This window comes from Artemia sp. Qi Xiang Cuo, chromosome 12 (genome assembly GCF_049724085.1).
Source record: "Artemia sp. Qi Xiang Cuo chromosome 12, ASM4972408v1, whole genome shotgun sequence".
NCBI classification, from domain to species: Eukaryota; Metazoa; Arthropoda; class Branchiopoda; order Anostraca; family Artemiidae; genus Artemia; species Artemia sp. Qi Xiang Cuo.
This window is the reverse complement of record NC_142805.1, coordinates 35,887,560-35,906,692: the sequence shown is the minus strand read 5'-3', so window position 1 is coordinate 35,906,692 and position 19,133 is coordinate 35,887,560. Positions and strand designations below refer to the sequence as shown.

General features: G+C 36.0%; 2 protein-coding genes across 7 annotated transcripts in view; one reads left to right on the top strand and one right to left on the bottom strand.

Annotated features, from left to right (window-relative positions):
- Positions 1-301: 301 nt before the first annotated feature.
- Pop4 (ribonuclease P/MRP subunit POP4) lies at positions 302-8,934 on the bottom strand. Of its 6 annotated transcripts, none has more exons than XM_089098043.1 (4): positions 8,896-8,934; positions 5,077-5,446; positions 4,179-4,354; positions 302-523 (listed from the first exon to the last, which is right to left on the bottom strand). In XM_089098043.1, the coding sequence occupies exons 2-4, from the start codon at positions 5,439-5,441 to the stop codon at positions 381-383; spliced, it is 684 nt and encodes a 227-aa protein (XP_088954169.1). In that variant the 5' UTR covers positions 5,442-5,446; positions 8,896-8,934; the 3' UTR covers positions 302-380. The 6 variants fall into 6 exon arrangements, with proteins under 6 accessions (XP_088954169.1, XP_088954170.1, XP_088954172.1 ...); XM_089098044.1 differs by having other exon boundaries at positions 8,901-8,924; XM_089098046.1 differs by lacking the exon at positions 8,896-8,934 and adding an exon at positions 8,819-8,840.
- Positions 8,935-9,019: 85 nt separating this feature from the next.
- The window catches only part of LOC148946067 (ribosome biogenesis protein BOP1 homolog), a 69,690-nt gene continuing 59,576 nt past the window's right edge, over positions 9,020-19,133 (top strand). Inside the window, exon 1 of the mRNA XM_089098040.1 lies at positions 9,020-9,108. The gene's annotated coding sequence lies outside the window, so the exon portion shown is untranslated. The remainder of the gene's footprint in view (positions 9,109-19,133) is intronic.

Here is a 19,133-nt window from a genome sequence, read left to right as displayed (position 1 = left end):
TGTCCGTTTTTTCGTATATTCTCTGATTCTCAAGATACCATAGTATTTTTTCTAATGCATTCTACCCCTCCTTTTCATTCGTATGAATAGCTATAAAATGGATTTTCTGACAAATATTTGCTGTATTCTGCACGATTAACAAAATCTTTCTTGTACAAACAAATGGATTAATATCCAAAAAAAAATAATAAATAATATCCTAACAAAAATTTGCAACACTCTTCTTAGTTTTGCCGCTCTCCTTTAAAGTTTATGTCCTACACAACACCATTTAAATGATCAAAGCCAACGTGGCGTCAAATACACGATACAAATTTAATTAGAAAACAATGTGACATATTGTAAGTTAATTTTATAAAGACTTGTTTGCATATATTTTCTTAATAAACTGAGATAGTTTTTCCTTTTTTGACCTGTCTTAAGTTAGCTCTATTGCCAGGCTTAGTTGTCATGTTTCGTCCAAACAGCGTAACTTCAAGACCAAGGAAAGTGAATCTGAAATTCGTATATAGTTTCGGTAGAACTGAAAAAAAAAATCGGATGAAGACGATCAAAGGAACACATATGTATAGAACCTTTTTTGTTCAGTTCATACAAAAAAAGAAGAAGAAATAACCGTTACTAGAACGAATAATTTCACGAATTAAATATTTTCGTAAAACTGAGAGAGGCTGCCTTCTATACTTAATCAATTCGATTGATTGATTTAGTCTGTTTTACCATACCTTATTTGGCTCCTAGGCTACAGAGCCTGGTGTTGAAAACTTACAGAAAAAGTTTAATTCTCACAGAAAATATCGCAAGAATATTTTCCCCTTTGAATGCTAAAAGTATCACCTTTTAATTACTATAGCTGAATAACGGTAGGATAATTAGTACAAACACATTTGAAAAACACTGCGAGAAAGTATAAATAAGATACATTTAGACCGTAAAGCTAATTCACGTTAATTAATGAGGATTTTCCAACATGAAAAGGCAAGTATGTAGGAAACTGTGTTGGTGGAACTAAATTTGAAAGGGAGGGGGGGGGGGGGAAAGAGTTTGTCAAAACACCATAACACATCCTATCTAAATAGAAATAATAGTCTTTCCAGGACAATTTTATGCACCATGTTTCCAGAGGAGGGTGTGGTTGGCTGCATCCCCATCCCCTACATAATCGACTGCACATAGCCAGCAATTGAAACATCAATTCAAAGCCATCGATTCGACGCCATCAATGGCCCTGGAGAATCTTTATCCTTCTTTTGCATGGTTATGCGATTCTAAGGTGTTCTCTGACAAAAGGCATTTTCTGTGGCCCAATGTGTTGCTAGTAATTGTTAGCAACAACTTTTTCGTTTTTGGACAAAACAGATTTATTAGTACGAATTGCTAGCAACAATTTTTCTTTCTCCAAAAACTTTATAAAGTTGAGTCATATTATTGCCATAGCCCCTGTAACACATAAAACCGCACCGGTGGGTAAATTAGTTACTTGTGTGTTCCGCCGGAGAAGGATGAACGCACAATGACAATAAAAAAGAATGTATCTGGAAAACCGTCACTTTAGTAGGAAATTTCCAATCTGAATCAATTTCCAACAAAAACGATCAACATTAGCGAATACTCGCTTCTGATATAAACCAAATTTAAACAGTAAACCATCGCAAAGAGTCTTGCAACTTAAAGCGATAGTCTCTCAGAACATTCATTAACTAGCGGCCTCTTTCTTCTAGGCACTTAAAATAATGCATATTGACTTTAACCAACCATAGTTCATACATTTTAGTGTACGCAAATTTTTAGTTCATTCTAATAAAAGGAGACCTGGAATTATGTCTTGGGGGAGGGAGGGACAGGGGCCTAAAAAGACAAGAAATTTGTTTTTCTCTTATCATTGCGAAAACATATATACTATCAACAGCTAAAGTAAAGGGTTTTCAAAGATGAAAGAAAATGAGTGCCCTTTTAAAAAGGCTAAATGGGGCTATCTCGGGAACGACTGGGGTAATCAACTTCAATTTTTCATAAATAAATTCCTTTCGTCCGGGGACTCGGAACATATCCCTCTGGACCCAGTTGGAAAGAGGGGGTCATAAGGTTTTCTACTTTTTTTCTGTTTATGCTGAGAGTTTAACCTGAAAATGGGTTATTTATTGGCATGAAATTCACTTGATTTTGAGTATTTTTGAAACATAGTAGGTTATTTAAGCAAGAAGAAAAATCAATGTTGAAAAACTAATAACTACCCAAATACTTCTGCCTTTGGTGGATTTAAACCTGGACAACTCTCACTCTCTGAGCACAGTTTCTATTTTTATTTATTTAGTTCAAGCGTAATGCTGTTTGAAGTTTTTTTAAACTCTTAAATGCCGATTCTGTTAAAAGCTTATTTTCATCTTATGAAGGATAAGTAAATAGATCATTGGAACAAGCATACAACTCCAAAATAACTGGAAAAAATTGATACAATTTTTACAAAATCTTACAAACTCCATAATAATTATAAAGGTTTCAAGCTCGAGTCCACTATCAATATTTGAGCTCAAATAATGAAGTTAGTCAGAGTAATATCTCATCTTTGACTGACAATTATCCCATCCATTTGCTTCAATCGACAATTTTTATGCGTATAAATAGGATAATTTATAGAAAATGTCGCAAATCACAGAAAAATACAATTACAACCAGAAGCCAATACTTTAGTAGTCCCTGAAATAAGCCTTGAGATCTTAAAGGGTGTCAGCATGGAATGCAATTATTAAGATCAGAAATCAAATGACATAGCTATCCAACTTGTTTAATTGCTGGTTTTGTTTGTCTGAGTGAATGAAATTTTATTTTTTTGGCCAGTTATTCGCTAGTAGCCGTCATGGCAGTTCTAATTTTGCATTTTGGGCAAATCGCGGATATTGGTGAATGACTTGCTTTAAGGTAGTTAAGTATTTGGTTTTAATTCTTCTAATTTTTGGCTTTTATTGAATTTTATTCAACCTTTAATTTTGTTTTTATGCATTGGTTTTTATTGGTTTGTTGCTTTTGGTTTTTTCTTTGTCTTTTTTGGCATTTTCCTTAAATACGTTTTTTAATTCGCTCCTTTCGAAATATTTGTTTTGTGTGTTTTTTCAGTATTTTCGTTTGGCCTTAAAAAAAAACATTTTTGATCGTTTCTTCTTTATACTACAACCAGCTTTGCTAGGGTTAAATGTAAAGGTCAACTGCCACTCCTGATTGATATTAAATGCAAAAATTCATTTCAAATGAAAACAAAGAGTGACACTAAAACTTAAAATGAAGAGAAATTATTCTGTATTTGAGAAGGGCTGCCCCTTCCTTAGCCATCTGCTCTTTACACTTAAGCTTTATAGTGCTTTACCGAAAACATTTGTAAGCAAAGTACATAAATTTAATGGGTAATTGCAAAGTCTTATCTAGTAACCGGCTTTTAAACATTTGAACTGAAAACTGTTCTTTTCATACTGAATGCAAGAATTGGAAAGTTATCGCTTCCCCATATTTGAGCTTTCTAATCCCATTCCAATTGCTTCTGTGTTTGAGCATACATTCTTAAAGCATTAGAAACGAAAAGTTAAAATTTAGCATAAATAGTGGGAGGCTATTGACGAAACAGTCCTTTCTTATATGGAATATTTTCTGGTCGTTTTAAATTTCAAAGTCACTCTTTAATTTTGTTTAAAAATAATCTGTTTTTCTTTTCATTTAATAATAATAGGGAATGATAAGTAACCTCAAACTCGACTCCAGCCAAGATGGCAGTAGTCGTCTTTTTCCGTTGGAGCCTAGTGGTGTCTATAAATGATTTATTTATTGATAAATAAGCCTTTAAACTTACATATTTACATATCCACCAGGATATGTAATACATATTACATATGAACCAGTTTACATATTTAGAATCATCATAATAGAATCATCAATAGCTGAGTCTTTTGATGCCTATATTGTTATCAAAACTTGTTTTTGCTGAGTTTCGTTTACTATTAGCACGAGTTGCTCCTTACTTACACTTTGTCCCAAAAACTTCTTGATTTTTGATGAGCCAATGTTGTCATGGGACATTGTGATAACTGTGTTGTATGGACAAACAACCCATATACTTTGCAATTGGGATGAAATGTTATGTGGAACGAATGGTACTAAAAAAAGATGCCGCAATGAGACCAGATACTAACTTCGAATTTGGTTATCCTTGGAGACTATCTGTATAGTATTTCTTGTTTCCAATACAACAATTCCAGTTTGGCCAAGAAGAGATGAGTTTCTTGCTTCACATACAGTTAAAAGACAGCCTTGGAAATCAGCAAGTGGGAGCACCTCATAGATCTTTTCTCGTCTGGAAACTGGGAGTCTATAAAAATCATAAAATGACCAAGTTTACTATTCATTGTTTAGATATTTTAGTTTCAATGTAACTTGATTGTACCTTTATTTTGTACATTTACAACTTCCCCAAGCGTACAGATACAAAAAATGACGAGAAAACTATTTTCTATTGAATATGATAAAAAATATTTTTTAATAAGCCAGTTGACTAGAACTCTTAAAGCCAGGTACACCATTTCTGCCTAGCTTTCAGTCAAAATTCTTTGACTTATACATTTTTCAACCAATAAAATTGAAATCTTGTTCAGCCCATTTAGGTTAAATCAAAATATACTTATCTGATTAATCTGATAATTTATCTGATTAGCTCCTTTGGCGAATTTTTCACTTCATAAAATGAGAAAGTTTTGTCAACTGCACTCGGCAAGTGCAGTTTTTTTTTCAAATCAAGGTTTTATCAAATTCAAAATGACCAAATAGACTGGACGTCAGATATAATGTCTAGGGCAGATTGAGGAGGCAGCAGCCCAATCTTAACTGTTGTATTTCCAATTGATTTTCAGCTTGGCTTAAATAATAACTTTAAAATTAATTCATTTTAAGTTTTAGTTATTCACTCATAGCAATTATTACTCATTTTAAATGTGACTTGTATGACTGTTTCTGTTTGTTTCGGGTTTTATTATTACTCAATACTTCTTTTTTTATTTAGTCTATTTAAAAGAAAAAAAAACTACGTCTACTCACTCCTTAACATCTCCTTCTATGCTCAGTAAATCTTTGAAGTAACTACACCAAATACTATGCATTTCAGTTGCCTTCTCATATGTGATAGCTCCAGTTTTAGGAAGCTTATGCAGTCCTATTTCCCGCTTCTTTCTGGAAGTAAGCTTCTTCTTCTTTTTTTTGAGGGTTGTTAGAGTTTTGCTTTTGTCATTGACAGACAAAATGACATTAAAATCATAGTAGTTGTCAAGCCCACTAGGCTGAGGTATTCGCGGGGCTAGAAATTCTTTTACTTTTTTTAAAACCTCATTTTTATCATTTGTGTTCACCAAGTATTCTGTTTGTCTTGTCCTTAGTGGCACTGGCAATTTTCTAGTTGGATCCATGGAAACTAGAAAAATATAAAAAATCCTTATGGGTGCATTGAGATTAAAAAAAAAAAAAAAGGAAGAAAAAGTTCTGTTCTCTTTTTTATACTATAGCCTGAAATTCTCCTTATGAGAATTCATTGTAGTTCTGCATTACTTACACCATTTGAAGACTTATTTTCAAATCAACAGGTCTTATCAAGATAACTTCACCAATGGCGTCGTTGGGGGGGGGGGGGGAATACCCCTCAATAATTTGGAAAAAAATTATACAGCCCATGCCCCTTGACTATCTACATATGAATCCCTCTTGCCCCCTAATAAAAACACTGGAGATTTGCCCATGAACTTCACCTTTTCCTTGGTAACATCACAAAACTAGGAATGAACTTGTGACCTTATCTATAGAAGGAAGAATTTATGTATCCCCTCGTCAACATCAAATGTGAAATTTGCAGTGAGTATTGTATAAAAAGAATATAAACCAAATTTTAAACACAGAAAAAAGAAAACAAGCAAATTAGTAGAGTTTAATTTACAACAGCCTAATCCAATTTGACATGATCTTGTTCTTTTCTGATCAGTGACAGAGCTTTATTTGATTACACCCTACTGTTTAGAATATTTCACTCTTAGCTATCTTCATCAATCCTTCTGAACATTGATTTAAAAACTTTTTCCACAAAATAAGTTCTTCAAAGAAAAGTAAAGAGCTCCATTAAACCAAAAATGAGCATGAGTAGAAATTAACATGAGTAGGACTAGAACATAATTTGCACATTACTGAAAACAAACTACACTTTAAATGTTTTCACTTTTTAAATTTTAATAAATTAAAAATTATTAAGACTTTAAGGAATAAATGTCAACAAATGTATGTAAAATTACAAACCTACATTTACTTATATTTCTTCTTTCAGTGGACTACACATCAGGTTCTCGTCTTTAGAAGGCATGGGGGGGGGGGGGGGGGGTGTCAGCCCTAATCATTGTTAATTCTGATGATCTGAAAATAAATTCCCTTATAATAAAACAGATAATAAAAATATCAACAACCAAGAAAATTCTACCCTTAGATTTATTTGCAAAATGATGCATACTTCTTTAGAGGAAAGCCTTCTAAAGAAGTAGCTTTAGAGCCTTCTTTAGAGGAAAGCTACTATTTTGTTTATTAATGAAATCATTTCTGTTACTGAATTTTCTTATCTACAAATTCCCAATGATTCCAACAATCTTTCAAAACCTTTGTTGTTAATTGGTAAATTTGTTACTGGCAACATAATTTAGCTAGGGTGAAATTGATTACATCAATTAATCCTCTTTCATAATTGCTTCTGAGGGAAATTAAATTTTGAGCCCTTAATGGGGCCCCAACTGATAAAACAGTTTATACTCCATAGTTCAAAAAGTTCAGAAGCATGTTAATAATAAAAAAACTGTCTGGTGAGCAAAAATTGCCATTTATAGCTGATTCAGGAATGGTGCCATAATTATTAATTTCCTTAGTCTTAATAGTAAAATATTATTTTGAAAACAGTTTTGTAGGAACTTTAAAGAAGAGCCTGAAACCCCTCAAAAATGACATCACATCAAAACTAATGTTATTCTTGAGGGGTTTCTGGCTCTTGTTGAAAACTTCTGTAAACTGTTTTCATAACTTATATTTTTTAAAGTAAAGGTAATCTCAAATGTTGGCCATGGCCTATTCAGAAACTTTCACTCTACATCCATCACTCACCAAGGGTGGATCCAGGATTTTTTTTTTGGGGGGGGGGGGGGCACAAAATATGTTGATACAATAAACTTGCATTAGAAGCAAGTTTAAGTAATGCAAACTTGCATTAATTAAGTAAATTAAACTAGTTTAGACTATGTTAGTGGGGCGTGCACCCCCTTGCCCCTCTCCTGGATCTGCCACTGTCATTCACTATCTTTTACACTTTCATGTCACAAAATGTAGACTAACAGTATTTTATATTTTACCTATTAGGTAGGACTGACTAGAGGTTGAGAGTAAGGGGGAGGGGGTATAAATTTAGGACCAGTCCTCATCATAAGGAGACATGTTAAAAAAAACAATTCTTACTTCATAATATGCAAAATTACCCTAGTTAACATATTTTTCTGGGGGAGCACCTTTATTCTCACTATTTTCCTTGTTTTTCAATCACATTTTTCAATATTTTGTCATTTCTCCAAGTCTTGAAAATTGTTTTATAAAATGAACACCCAAGAACCATCTAGCTAATATAAACTAAGCTAATAAAACCTAACCTAAATTTATTAATATTAGACTATTTGCATCTTTTTGTTAGATGGCAGTGATACTGTTTAACATTCATATATAGAATATGGTACTGGCACATTATGCAGGCACTGTTATATAATGTATGTGGAATGTCAAACTGGAGAGGCAGATACCTGGTTATACTGTTTTATGAGCAAATTAATAATAATTACAAGTTACAACTATGCACCCAGACTTTTTGCTTACATTGCCGCACACAACACCTCCAATATTGTCCAATATGATTCTCATACAAGTTTAAGGTCATGGCGTGTCCATTTTTGCACTCTTTTGTCTTGGGCAATAGCCCTTTATCCTGTAAAAATTTAACTGCCTCTTTTTCTATCTTTGGCAAATCCCAAATTATAATTTCAATATTCATATTAGATCAATTCCACTCTAACAACTGTTTTAGTACCAGGCATCTGTCTCTCCTGTTTGAAACTCCACATACAGTATATAGCAGTGCCCACATAATGCACCATACCTAGGATATTTTAAAGTGGATAAATGCAGTCAAATATGTTTATTTCTCACAATAAAAAAAAAAATGTACAACAGTGAAAATAGGCCTAGTGAGGATAAAAGTGCTCCCCTAGGAAAATAGCCTATGTTAACTAGGATTATTTTGCATATTAAGAAGTAAGAATTATTTTCTTAACATGTCTTCTTATGATGAAGACTGGTCCTAAATTTATACCAGGGGGGAGGACATTCCAGGTGGGAAGAGCATGGTCAGGTAACAGAAACATTCAGCTAGAAGCACATTTGTCTAAAACTTTAAAAGGTAGCCTATATGCCTGAAAAAGGACGTGTAGAGGAAAAATATGTTAAGAAAACAATTTGCACTTCATAATAAGCAGAATGATTGTAGCTAACACATTTTGCATGCAACCCTGCTATTCTTTGCCCTCAACCCCCCCCCCCCTAGTGTACAAAAAATCCTATAGCCCAAATTATATATTCCCAATTGATTCTACCACCTAGCTTTTGTTTTCTAGTTCTTGCTTTGTCAGAGTAGATTCAATTTACAGGTGCACAGGTCAAAAAAGAGAGACGCATTGGGATAATAGATGGAAAATGTAAAGCTTGTGTTATATATTTGCACATTAGGGAGGGTTGGGAACAAAGTAGGGCCTATAGTGGGGCTGCATGCAAAATGTGTTAGCTATTATTATTCTGCACGTTACGAAGGATGAATTAAGCAACAGTCTGCGATTTAAAATTTATTGACTTAAGAAGCCATCTAACTTACGATGACTCTGAAGATAGGTTCCTCTGATCTATGAAGATGAGCAGAAGAATCAAATATACATTAAGCACGTGTTCGGGATAAAAGTAACGTCATTTTCTTTCTCATTCCACCTACTATTTTGGACTTGTACAGGGGTATATTTGGTAAGTTGCTTGGTTAGGTGAATGAAACTTTCAAGAATGTATAGGCTAGACTACATAACACAAAGAGATGTGTTCCCATAAACATATGGACTCTTCTTCCTAAGGTGTATGCCTTAGGTTTTGTGAAATGCGAGATGAGCTCTTTGTATTTACCTAGAGAACTGACTGGAGAGAAGGAAACATGTTAAGAAAACAATTCTTACTCCAGCTAGGCCTATTATGCAGAAGGTTATCCACTCTTTGACTATTTGAAAAAATTAGTTTATAAGCTTAGGCCTATCCCCAGCAATACTTAATTTTGCCAACTAGCTGGAAACAAACATTGCCCCAAAAAACAATTCATTTTTCAACTACTTGACTAGTAACTTCTCTCCAACAATGCTTCATTTTTTCAATAGGCTTTCACCCTGGCCTGTTTATTAGCCTATAGACTGGGCTACTTGAAACTGTGTGTACTGATCTCTAAGAATAGAAGGGTAAAATAGTCAAATTTTCAAATATGGTGAAATTTCAGTTTAGCAGCACTTCTCAATAAACATGGTAGGCTAATAAAATAATGGTAACTATTTACCAAATCATATTATTGAGTAACAACTAAAGTGAATATACCATTCAATGCCTTTTTTATGCTGATTATGAATATAATAATAGTTTTTATCAGAAATGATTTTTAGCCCCCCCCTATTTATGTCAATTCAGGGTATATATTTCTACATTAGGGGTGGGGGGGGGGGTGGTGTTGTAAAGTTTAAACTTACCTCCCATTTACATCATAAATAAAATTTGCCACCCCCCCCCTAATTTAGAAATATATACCCTTAATTGACATATTTAGGGGGGGGGGGGGCTAAAAATAATTTACAACAGAAATTATTGTTTTATTTTTAATAAGCATAAAAAAAGGGGTAAAGTTCTACAAAATCATATTATTGAGTTAGGAATAAAGTGAATACACCATTTAATGCCTTTTTTTATGCTGATTACGAATATAATAAGCATTTTTATCGGAAATGAATTTCAGCCCCCCCCCCCCGAAATTGGCGATACCTACCAAACCCGGAATTGGCATATATAGGGGGGACTGAAATTCATTTCTAATAGAAATGCTTATTATATTCGTTATCAGCATAGAAAAAGGCATCAAATCGTGTATTCACTTTTTTCCTAACTCAATAATATGATTTCGTAGAACTTTACCAAAAAAGGCATCAAATAGTATATTCACTTTAGTTGTTACTCATTAATATGATTTGGTAAATATTTACCCTCAATGTTCTTATTGGATGCTCCTTTTCAATATATTAGTTGTTATCCTGGCAACAAAGCAACCCTCCCTCCCTGATGATCCCATCAATATGTAGCCTACAAAACTGAAAGAAAATTCCAAAAAGTGGATGACAATTTGCTAGATGTTTTCCGTAGAAATTACCTACAGATTGTTCTGGGTACCCAGATGACTGACCATATTTCAAACAGTAGGCTGTACAAAAAATGTGGTTCAATCCTGCTTTCCAGGGCTATAATAAAAGAAAGGTTAAGTTGGCTAGGGCACATTCTGTCAATGAAGAATGACACAGTACCAAAGATTTACCTTTTTGGCCAACTGTCTAGGGCTAAAAAAAAAGCAGTTTCTCCTTGTCTAGAGTGAGAGGATGTCATAAAGAAAGACTTAAAGGAAATGGAAACATCCTTCAAGGGAAGAAGTTACTAGTTTGAAAATGAATTCTTTTCTGGGGCAATGTTTGTTTCCAGCTACTTGGCAAAATTAATTTTGCTGGGGAGAAGTTACTAGTCAACAAGAAAATGAAATGTTTTCTTGGGCAAAGATTTTTTCCAGCTAGTTGGCAAAATTAAGTTTTGCTGGGGAGATGTTATTAGTCAACTAGCTGGAAAAATTCAGTTTTTTCTGGGGAGATTTTATTAGTCAACTTGATGGAAAATTAAAGTTTTACTGGGGCAACATTTATTGTCAACTAGTGGACAAATTTAAGGTTTGCTGGGGAGAAGTTATTAGTCAACAACTAGTTGAAAAAATTAATTTTTGCTGAGGAGAAGTTATTAGTCAACTAGTTGGAAAAATTAAGTTTTGCTGGGGAGAAGTTATTAGTCAACTAGTTGGAAAAGGAAAGCTTTGCTGGGGCAACATTTATTGTCAACAAGTTAGTAAATATAAATGTCTCCTATACCGATGGGCCAAATTTTCCAACTAGATGACTAAAATGGTTTAATTCTAAGGAGATTGGAAAGTACCATTCTATATAAGCTTATAAAGTAATTGTTTCCAATAGTCAAAAAGGTAGAGTTCCTATGCAGAATAATCATAATTAACACATTTTGCATCCAGCCTTGCTATAGCCTACTTTATCCCCAACTCCCCCTAATGTGCAAATATATAGCCCAAATTATATATTTCTTATCTTAAGGAAACAATTCTTACTTCATAGTTTACAGAATAATCATAGTTAACACACTTTTCATGCAGCTCTGCTATACTTTAACCCTCCCCCCCTGATATGCAAATATATAGCCTGAACTATATATTTCATATCTATTCTTCTAATGTGTCAGCTGTTTCAACCTGTGTACCTGTAAATTGAATCAACTATGATGAAACAAAAACTAGGCTAGCTAAAACAAATTGTGGGTGGCAGAATGCATTGAAAATAGCCTATATAATTTGGGCTGTGTATTTGCATATTAGGGGGAGTTGAGGGTAAAGTATAGCAAGGCTGCATGCAAATGTGTTAGCTATGAATATTCTAGATATTGTGAAGTATGAATTATTTTCTTAACATGTTTTTTTCCTCTTCAGTTGGTTCTCTAGGCAAATACTAAGATCTTTCGTATTTGTGAAAATATAGCCTAGGCTACAAGATTCCATAACTGTTAAAAAAAAGGATAAAGAATACAGCTCTGGACTTTACAGTCCCTACCAATGGTCCTGATCTCTGTTTCATGACCCCTCAGTCAGGAAACATTATTAGGGGTTGAGGGCCAACCATTCTGTGTTTTTGCTCACCCTTCCTGTTTACCTTCCCCAGGTTTCTCCAGGTACCCATTTAGAGCTGGGTCAACTCTGGCTCAGCTAACAGAGTCACATCTCTGACCCCTATTAAAACTAAATAACCAGCAGCACCAGGATTCAAACCCCTATCCTCACTGAAGCAGGATATCAAGTCTAGTGTGCTGGCATGTAGCAAGGATGGCTTTTCCTAGTTCCCATAGCTGATATAGGCTAGAGACAATGTGAACACACTACTTACCTTAAGTTGCAGCTTTGACAAAGTTAAGGATTTCAAGCCTTTATTAGTCTATGGTCTATGATGACATCTATAGGAATGGTTTTTGGTAAAGCTCTAAAATACTAAACTGCTATAAGAAATTATAGAGGTGATAGAAAATCCCCTCACTAGAATCTTCCAGACATCACTTACCTCTAGCAAGCTACCAGCAGACTAGAAAGAAGCCAATATAATGCCAGTATTCAAGAAAGGTGATTGCACCAAGTCTGAGAATTATTGACCTATTAGCCTAACTTCAGCTGTTGTTAAGATGCTTGAATACATAGTCAATGATTCAGTTCTTGAACATTTAACCACCAACAAGATCTTGTTGCCTAAGCAGCATAGATTCCAGTCAGGATGTTCAATTGAGACAAAACCTATTGAAATCATATGAAGTAAATTACCAATTTGGTTGACATCCAGTTGACCTATGCAACAATCTCAAGTATGGTAATGAGTTTATTAAACCAAGGCTCCTACAACAAAAAGCAATATAAGTGGAAGCACAGCAAGAGCAATAACAATACTAAAGCACAGGCAAGCAATCATAATATAATCTCAAACACTACATCTGCCTTTTTTTTAACCTTGAACAACATGATTCATGGGTAAATCATTTTTTTTTTTTGCTATACTGTGCCACAGAAAAATATCACTAAGAATTAATATACCTCATGAGAAGGTACCAGACTTGCTTCTCTAATGTGTACTCTGTGTACATATAACAGTTATGTGCTAATTAATTCTACTCTCGCACTTACACTCATACTCTTCTTAACAAGTTTCAAGAAGGCACTTGGCTCACTTCCCTGGTGTGTTACTCTGGTTATACACTGTGCCTACTTCCATTACATATGACTATTTACAGGTTCAATCTCTTTGGTGGGATTATCACTCTTCCAGACCATGTTCTGGCACCAGCTTGGGAACCAGGTGCTGCTTCACATGGCTGAACTGGGAATTCCTATGTGGTGATCTCTGTCCTCAGCCATCCTAGTGGCAAAGAGCAGAGTGGTGATCTGTAGAGCTGATTTACCAGTGGTGGAGGTGATTCCTGAAGCAGAACAGCCTTGTTTGGGGTAGCAAATGGGGGCAAAACCCTCCCAATTTGATCACCTGTGTCTTTTGTCTCACAGTTGTTTCCAAGGCAGTTGGAGAGATGTATTCTGTTCTGTCTGATGACAGATCCATCCTCTGTCTCAATTATGTAAGATTGTAGAGACTCAGATTGGGCAATTCCTCTTGCTGTGCTTCATTTTCCACCTGAAGCCTTCTGCACATAAACTAATTTCCCCACCTTGACTGATGGTAACAGCCTAGATTCCATGTCATAATGGTGCTTCTGTTGTCTCTGAAGAACTGTATGTTTCTTGTGTTACATGGGAAAAGAGATATCAGATGACAATTTATTAGAAGTTGAGATGGTGAGGCTAGTCCATCCACAGATGTGTTCCTGTATTTGAGCAGTCTTAAGTATGAGTCTTCATTATTTTCTGAGGCCTTTGTCAGGAGATTCTTTGCTGTCTGGACAGTTTTTTCCACAAGCCCATTAGACTGGGGGTATGTTCGACTTGATGTTCTGTGAGTGAATCCCCAAGTTTTGGCAACCTCTTGAATTTCAGTTGAGGAGTACTGAGGGCCATTGTCAGACATTAGTATAGATGGAATGCCATGTCTGGCAAAGTGGGATTTTAGTTTAGAGATGATGGCCTTTGATGTAGAGGAGCTGAGTTTGTTCACTTCAAAAAAATGGGTATGATAGTCCACTGTCAGGAGATAATCAGTATTGCTTAACTTGAATAGGTAAGATGCAACTTTTTGCCATGGCAAAATTAGTATCTCATGATTGATCATAGGCTCTTCGTGGTTTGATGACATGTTTCTGGCACAATTTTGGCATCTCTGGACATAATGCTCTATGTCTTTATTGAGGCCTGGCCAGTAAACCAGCATTGAAGCCCTTTGCTTGGTCTTTTCTATATCAAGATGTACAGCATGTAGTTGTTTCAAGATGTCTGGCTGTAATACTTCAGATATGACCAATCTCTCACCTTTGGAAATAATGCCTCTGATTGTTGACAGTTTGTGCTGGATATTCCAGAACAGGCATGCCTCTGCCTGGCACTTTTTCATACACTTTGGCCAGCCTTTGTGGATTGTTTTTGACAAAATCCTCAGTTGACTGTCTTTGACGGTTTCTTCCTGGATTTGTAGAGTTTTATCATTGCTTATATGTAGGTGTCTAGATATCAGATGTACATACATGTCTATTTCCATCTCTAGCTTCTTATTGATATCAGGAAGGTGTAGGCAAGAAAGGGCATTGGCGACTGTATTTCCAAGCCTGGTCAGAACTGCAGATAAAGATTATATGGATGGAGTTGTAGCATTAACCCCTACACCCTGGGGGGGGGGGCTTATGCATATGGTTTCTGACTATTGTCTCAAGAGGGTGGTGATCAGTTATTACGTTGATGTGTCTTCCATAGAAATAGTGGTGGAAATGCTTGCATCCATATACTATAGTGTATAACTCCTTTTCAAGTTGAGAGTACTTTTGTTCAGTTTTGCTAAGTGATGGGATGTATAGGCTACTACCTCTCCATCAGAGCAGAGGTGTGTTCCCAAGCCATGGCTGGATGCATCAACTTTCAATTCCACATTCAAGCTGCTGTAGTTGAAGAAGGAAATGCTTGACACAATAGACTGCTTGAGTTCCAACAGTGTTTGGTCATTTTCCGGACTCCAAGAAAACGGCTACAATTTGATTATGTCTTACAGGCTTTTGTTTCTAGTAGATAGATCTGGTATGTATTTTAAAAGATAGTTCAACATTCCAAGGAGAGTAAATAGCTCTTTGCCCCATTGAGGTCTGGGTATCTCTTGGATTGCTCTCAGTTTTTCTGGGTCTGGTTTCATTGCATCTTCCCTAATTATGTGCCCAAAATAGCATACACTGCTTGCACTAAACCTGCATTTGTCTTTGTTGAACTTCACACCTTTTTTTAGTGCTCTTTCCATAACAGCTCTAAGTCTTTCATTATTTTCTTCTTCACTTGCTCTATATACAACAATATCATCAATAATAATTGCTACCCCTTCCAGCCCTTCAAAGGTTTCTTCCATGTAATGCTGGAATTCATCTTGGGCTGAAAGCAGGCCAAAGGGCATTCTCAGGAACTGATAGTGACCATATATAGTGCTGAAGGTTATTTTTTCTGATGCAGTTTTGGAGAGCACTAATGACCAATACCCTGATGAAGCATCCATTTTGCTGAACACAGTTGCACGATGCACCTTGGCTGTAACATCTTCTAAAGTATGTATGGTGTAGTAAGGATGCTTTATGCATTTGTTGAGATCTACTGGATCTATGCACAGTCTCACAGTTCCATTCTTCTTTTCAATCACTCTGTGGGCTCAGTGTATTTTTTAATAGCTCCATCTCTTTCCATTCTGATAAGTTCTTTCTGTAGTTTGTCTTTTAATGCCTCTGGTACCCTTCTAGCTGGGTAAATGGTAGGTATGGACCCATCTTTTAGATGGATGTTGCATTTGCCCTCCAGTTGGCCAATACCTTTAAAAATGCTTTTGTACTCATCAACTACACTAGTTTCTTCAGAGTTGACATTTAGTACCAGTCTCATGAGGTTCAAATCTATGCTTGATTGATACCCCATCATTGGAGTTGAATCTGAATCTACCATGTAGAATTTGTGACCTGCCCTAGGATACTATTTGTTGCTGTAGGTCAGATCACAAGTGCCAATGACAGGGATCCTAACTCCACAGTAGCTGGTTAGCTGTTTGTTTGTTAGTTGTACATTTGGTCTTGGGTCCAGCTTGCCAAAAATATTCTTGGGAATAACATTGGCTTGAGCTCCTGTGTCAATTTTAAAGTTCATAGAGAGCTGGCTGTTTAAGGTCAATGGAACAAGGGCTTCATCTTTGCCACTACCTTTTCCAATGGCATACAGAAAAACGGTATCTTCATCATCAACTGCAGCTCCATGTGACTCTGTTTCTTCATCAATGGCGCTCACAGTTTTTTTACTACAACAAACCCTTGCAAAGTAGTTTGGCTTTCTGCATTGGGGGGCAGATTTTCCCTTTTGGTGGACGTGCATGATTTGTGGAGTATGGCCCACCACAAAAGTAGCATTCTTTACCCTTGAGGGGGCTATTGGTAGGACGTTTCTGATTTCAGGCACTGTTCCAGCTTGTACCACATGTTATTGCATCAAGTTCCTGCTTAATGGGTATTGGTTTGCTTCCATTAAATGGTTTCAGCTGAGCCTGGGTCGTTTCATGGGTTCTACATTTTGACACTGCACCATATAGGATTAATGGATCTCCTTCTGCCAACATCTTTTCTCAAATGGCTTGATTTCGAATTCTGCAGACAATTCAGTCCCATATAATTTTGTCTTGTTCTGTTTACAGACATGATTTTGCCAATGTTTTTAGTTCTGTGATGTATCTTTCAATGGTTTAGTTTTCTAACTGGTCCCTTTTTTGAAAGATTTATCTTGCAAACACAGTGTTCTTCTTTGGGCTTGCATAATCCTTAAAGTATTTGATAAGGGGTTCAACTTTATTGACTTTATCTTTTTCTAACTCAAATGTTTTGAAAATCTCTCTGCCCTTTCCTCCTGTCCAAATGAGAAGGTAGGCACACTGTGATTTTTTAGTTTTTTCTGCCAATGGTCCTGTAAGTATCAACCAAACATGCTGTTCAAACTCATTCCATTTGTCTTCTAAGGAGGTGGAATCCCAGTTGATGGATAGCAGTTGGACTTCCATAATAGTATTAGATTACAATGCCCAATCCCAATTCTGACTCCATGCAACAATCTCAAGTAATGAGTTTATTCAACCTGGCTCCTACAACAAATAACAATATAAGTGGAAGCACAGCACAAGCAATAACAATACAACCTTCTGCTGCTAGACTTTGCCAAGGCAAAGTCTTCAAGGTACAACAAGGTACCCCTTAGTTGGCAGCACTCCAAATTAACTGCTACCAGCCTCAATTCAGCCATTATATACTGGCTAATGAATTTTGTTATCAACTGCAAGGAGAAAGTCCATTTATTTGAGATGGGTGGCTGGCCAATCAACTATAATGGAGGTCATGGTAATGAGTGGGGTACCACAAGGAACTGTACTAGGCCCAACCCTTTTCCTGATGCACATCAATAACATTTTCAATCATGTGGATAATAATATGCACTTGTTTGGTTATGATGCCAAACATTTTGGTTTTACAAACCCCAGAACATCCAACACAACATAGACAGGCTACAGGGTTGGACTCAAAACTGGCTTCTCCAATTCAATACAACCAAATGCTGTATTTTGCACCTTGGACCATAAATCCAATGGCTACCTGCTCAATTTTTAATCCCTTCACTAAAATAAGGGAGCATCTAGAGAATAGAGAAGAAGAAATAGACTGCAGTGTAATTGTTGATGACAAGTTGAGGTTCCACAGCCATGTTCAGCATCTTGTTTCCCAAGCAAATTCCACCCTTGGCCTATTGAAATGGACCATCAGTAGCTAAGAGGCACCAATATTCATAAAACTGTATAAAGCTCTTGTTACACCTCATCTTGATTTTGGTATGTGCCTTGCTGGTCCCTCTTATTGGCAAGACTTAAGGCACATCAAAAATGTTGAGAGACAAGCAACAAAGTCTGATGTCCCGCGGCCCTATCATCACTAACTGGCGTACACTGGACTCGTCCATATCGCTAGCAAGTGCGATTTAAGGTAATTTAAGGTAAAGTGCATGAAAAGCCTAAAATCAGCTTCACATGAGGACTGTCTCAAGTAGTTTAAGCTACCTAGTCTACATATGTCTGCATAGCAATATGATGCTGACTTTACTTCAAAAGGAAAACTCTACCATCTTCATTGGTAGCCATAGTACAAGCCATCAACACACAAGACGACACTCCAAGAAGTTGCCAAAGTTAGGCTCCAGATGAAGAATCTGTCAAATGTACCTCTCAAGAGGAGTCATAAACCACTGGAATCAATTGAAGGACTCAAATGTCAGCACTTCCACCATCCAGTCTTTCAAATAATAACTTGACAAGGAGTGGGAGAAGAGGCAGTGGAGGTTTGACTGGGAGTCAGCAACTCAAGATTAATACAGGTCAGGATCAGGAGGACCTTAAAGCTCTCAAATGAGTTAAGGTGATTAAGTGTAATGCTTGTCAATCAGAATGATTTATTTGACCCAAGCTACCTATAATACAAAAGACACAATAAACAAGCAAAGCAAAGGACTTGCATTAACAGCATTAGCACTTGCAAGGAGGGGGGGGGGAAATACATCACACCATAAGAATGCTGCATTAAGGTTAAGATGAATAGCAGCTCTCCAGCAGGATGCATACTAGAATAAAAAGAGCATACTAGAATTATAATTTTATGTTCATTTTTGTGATTTTGTTTGTGTTTTTGATCATTCAACACTAACCTCCCTTTAATGGTCTCATATAGCTGCAGACTATAAAAATAGTGATTTATTTGCCCACCATCAAAACATTGTCTATTCAGTATTGCTTTTTTATCTCAGACTTCTCACAGATTCTCAACCACTCTTTGATTGGATTCATAATTCAATTTTTTTTTTTACCTACTAAATTTCACCAAACAAAACCAAAATTCTAACGACAGGTCTCCCAAACTAGTGGCTGTAAACTGGTGTTTAATCTGTTTCTATATACTAT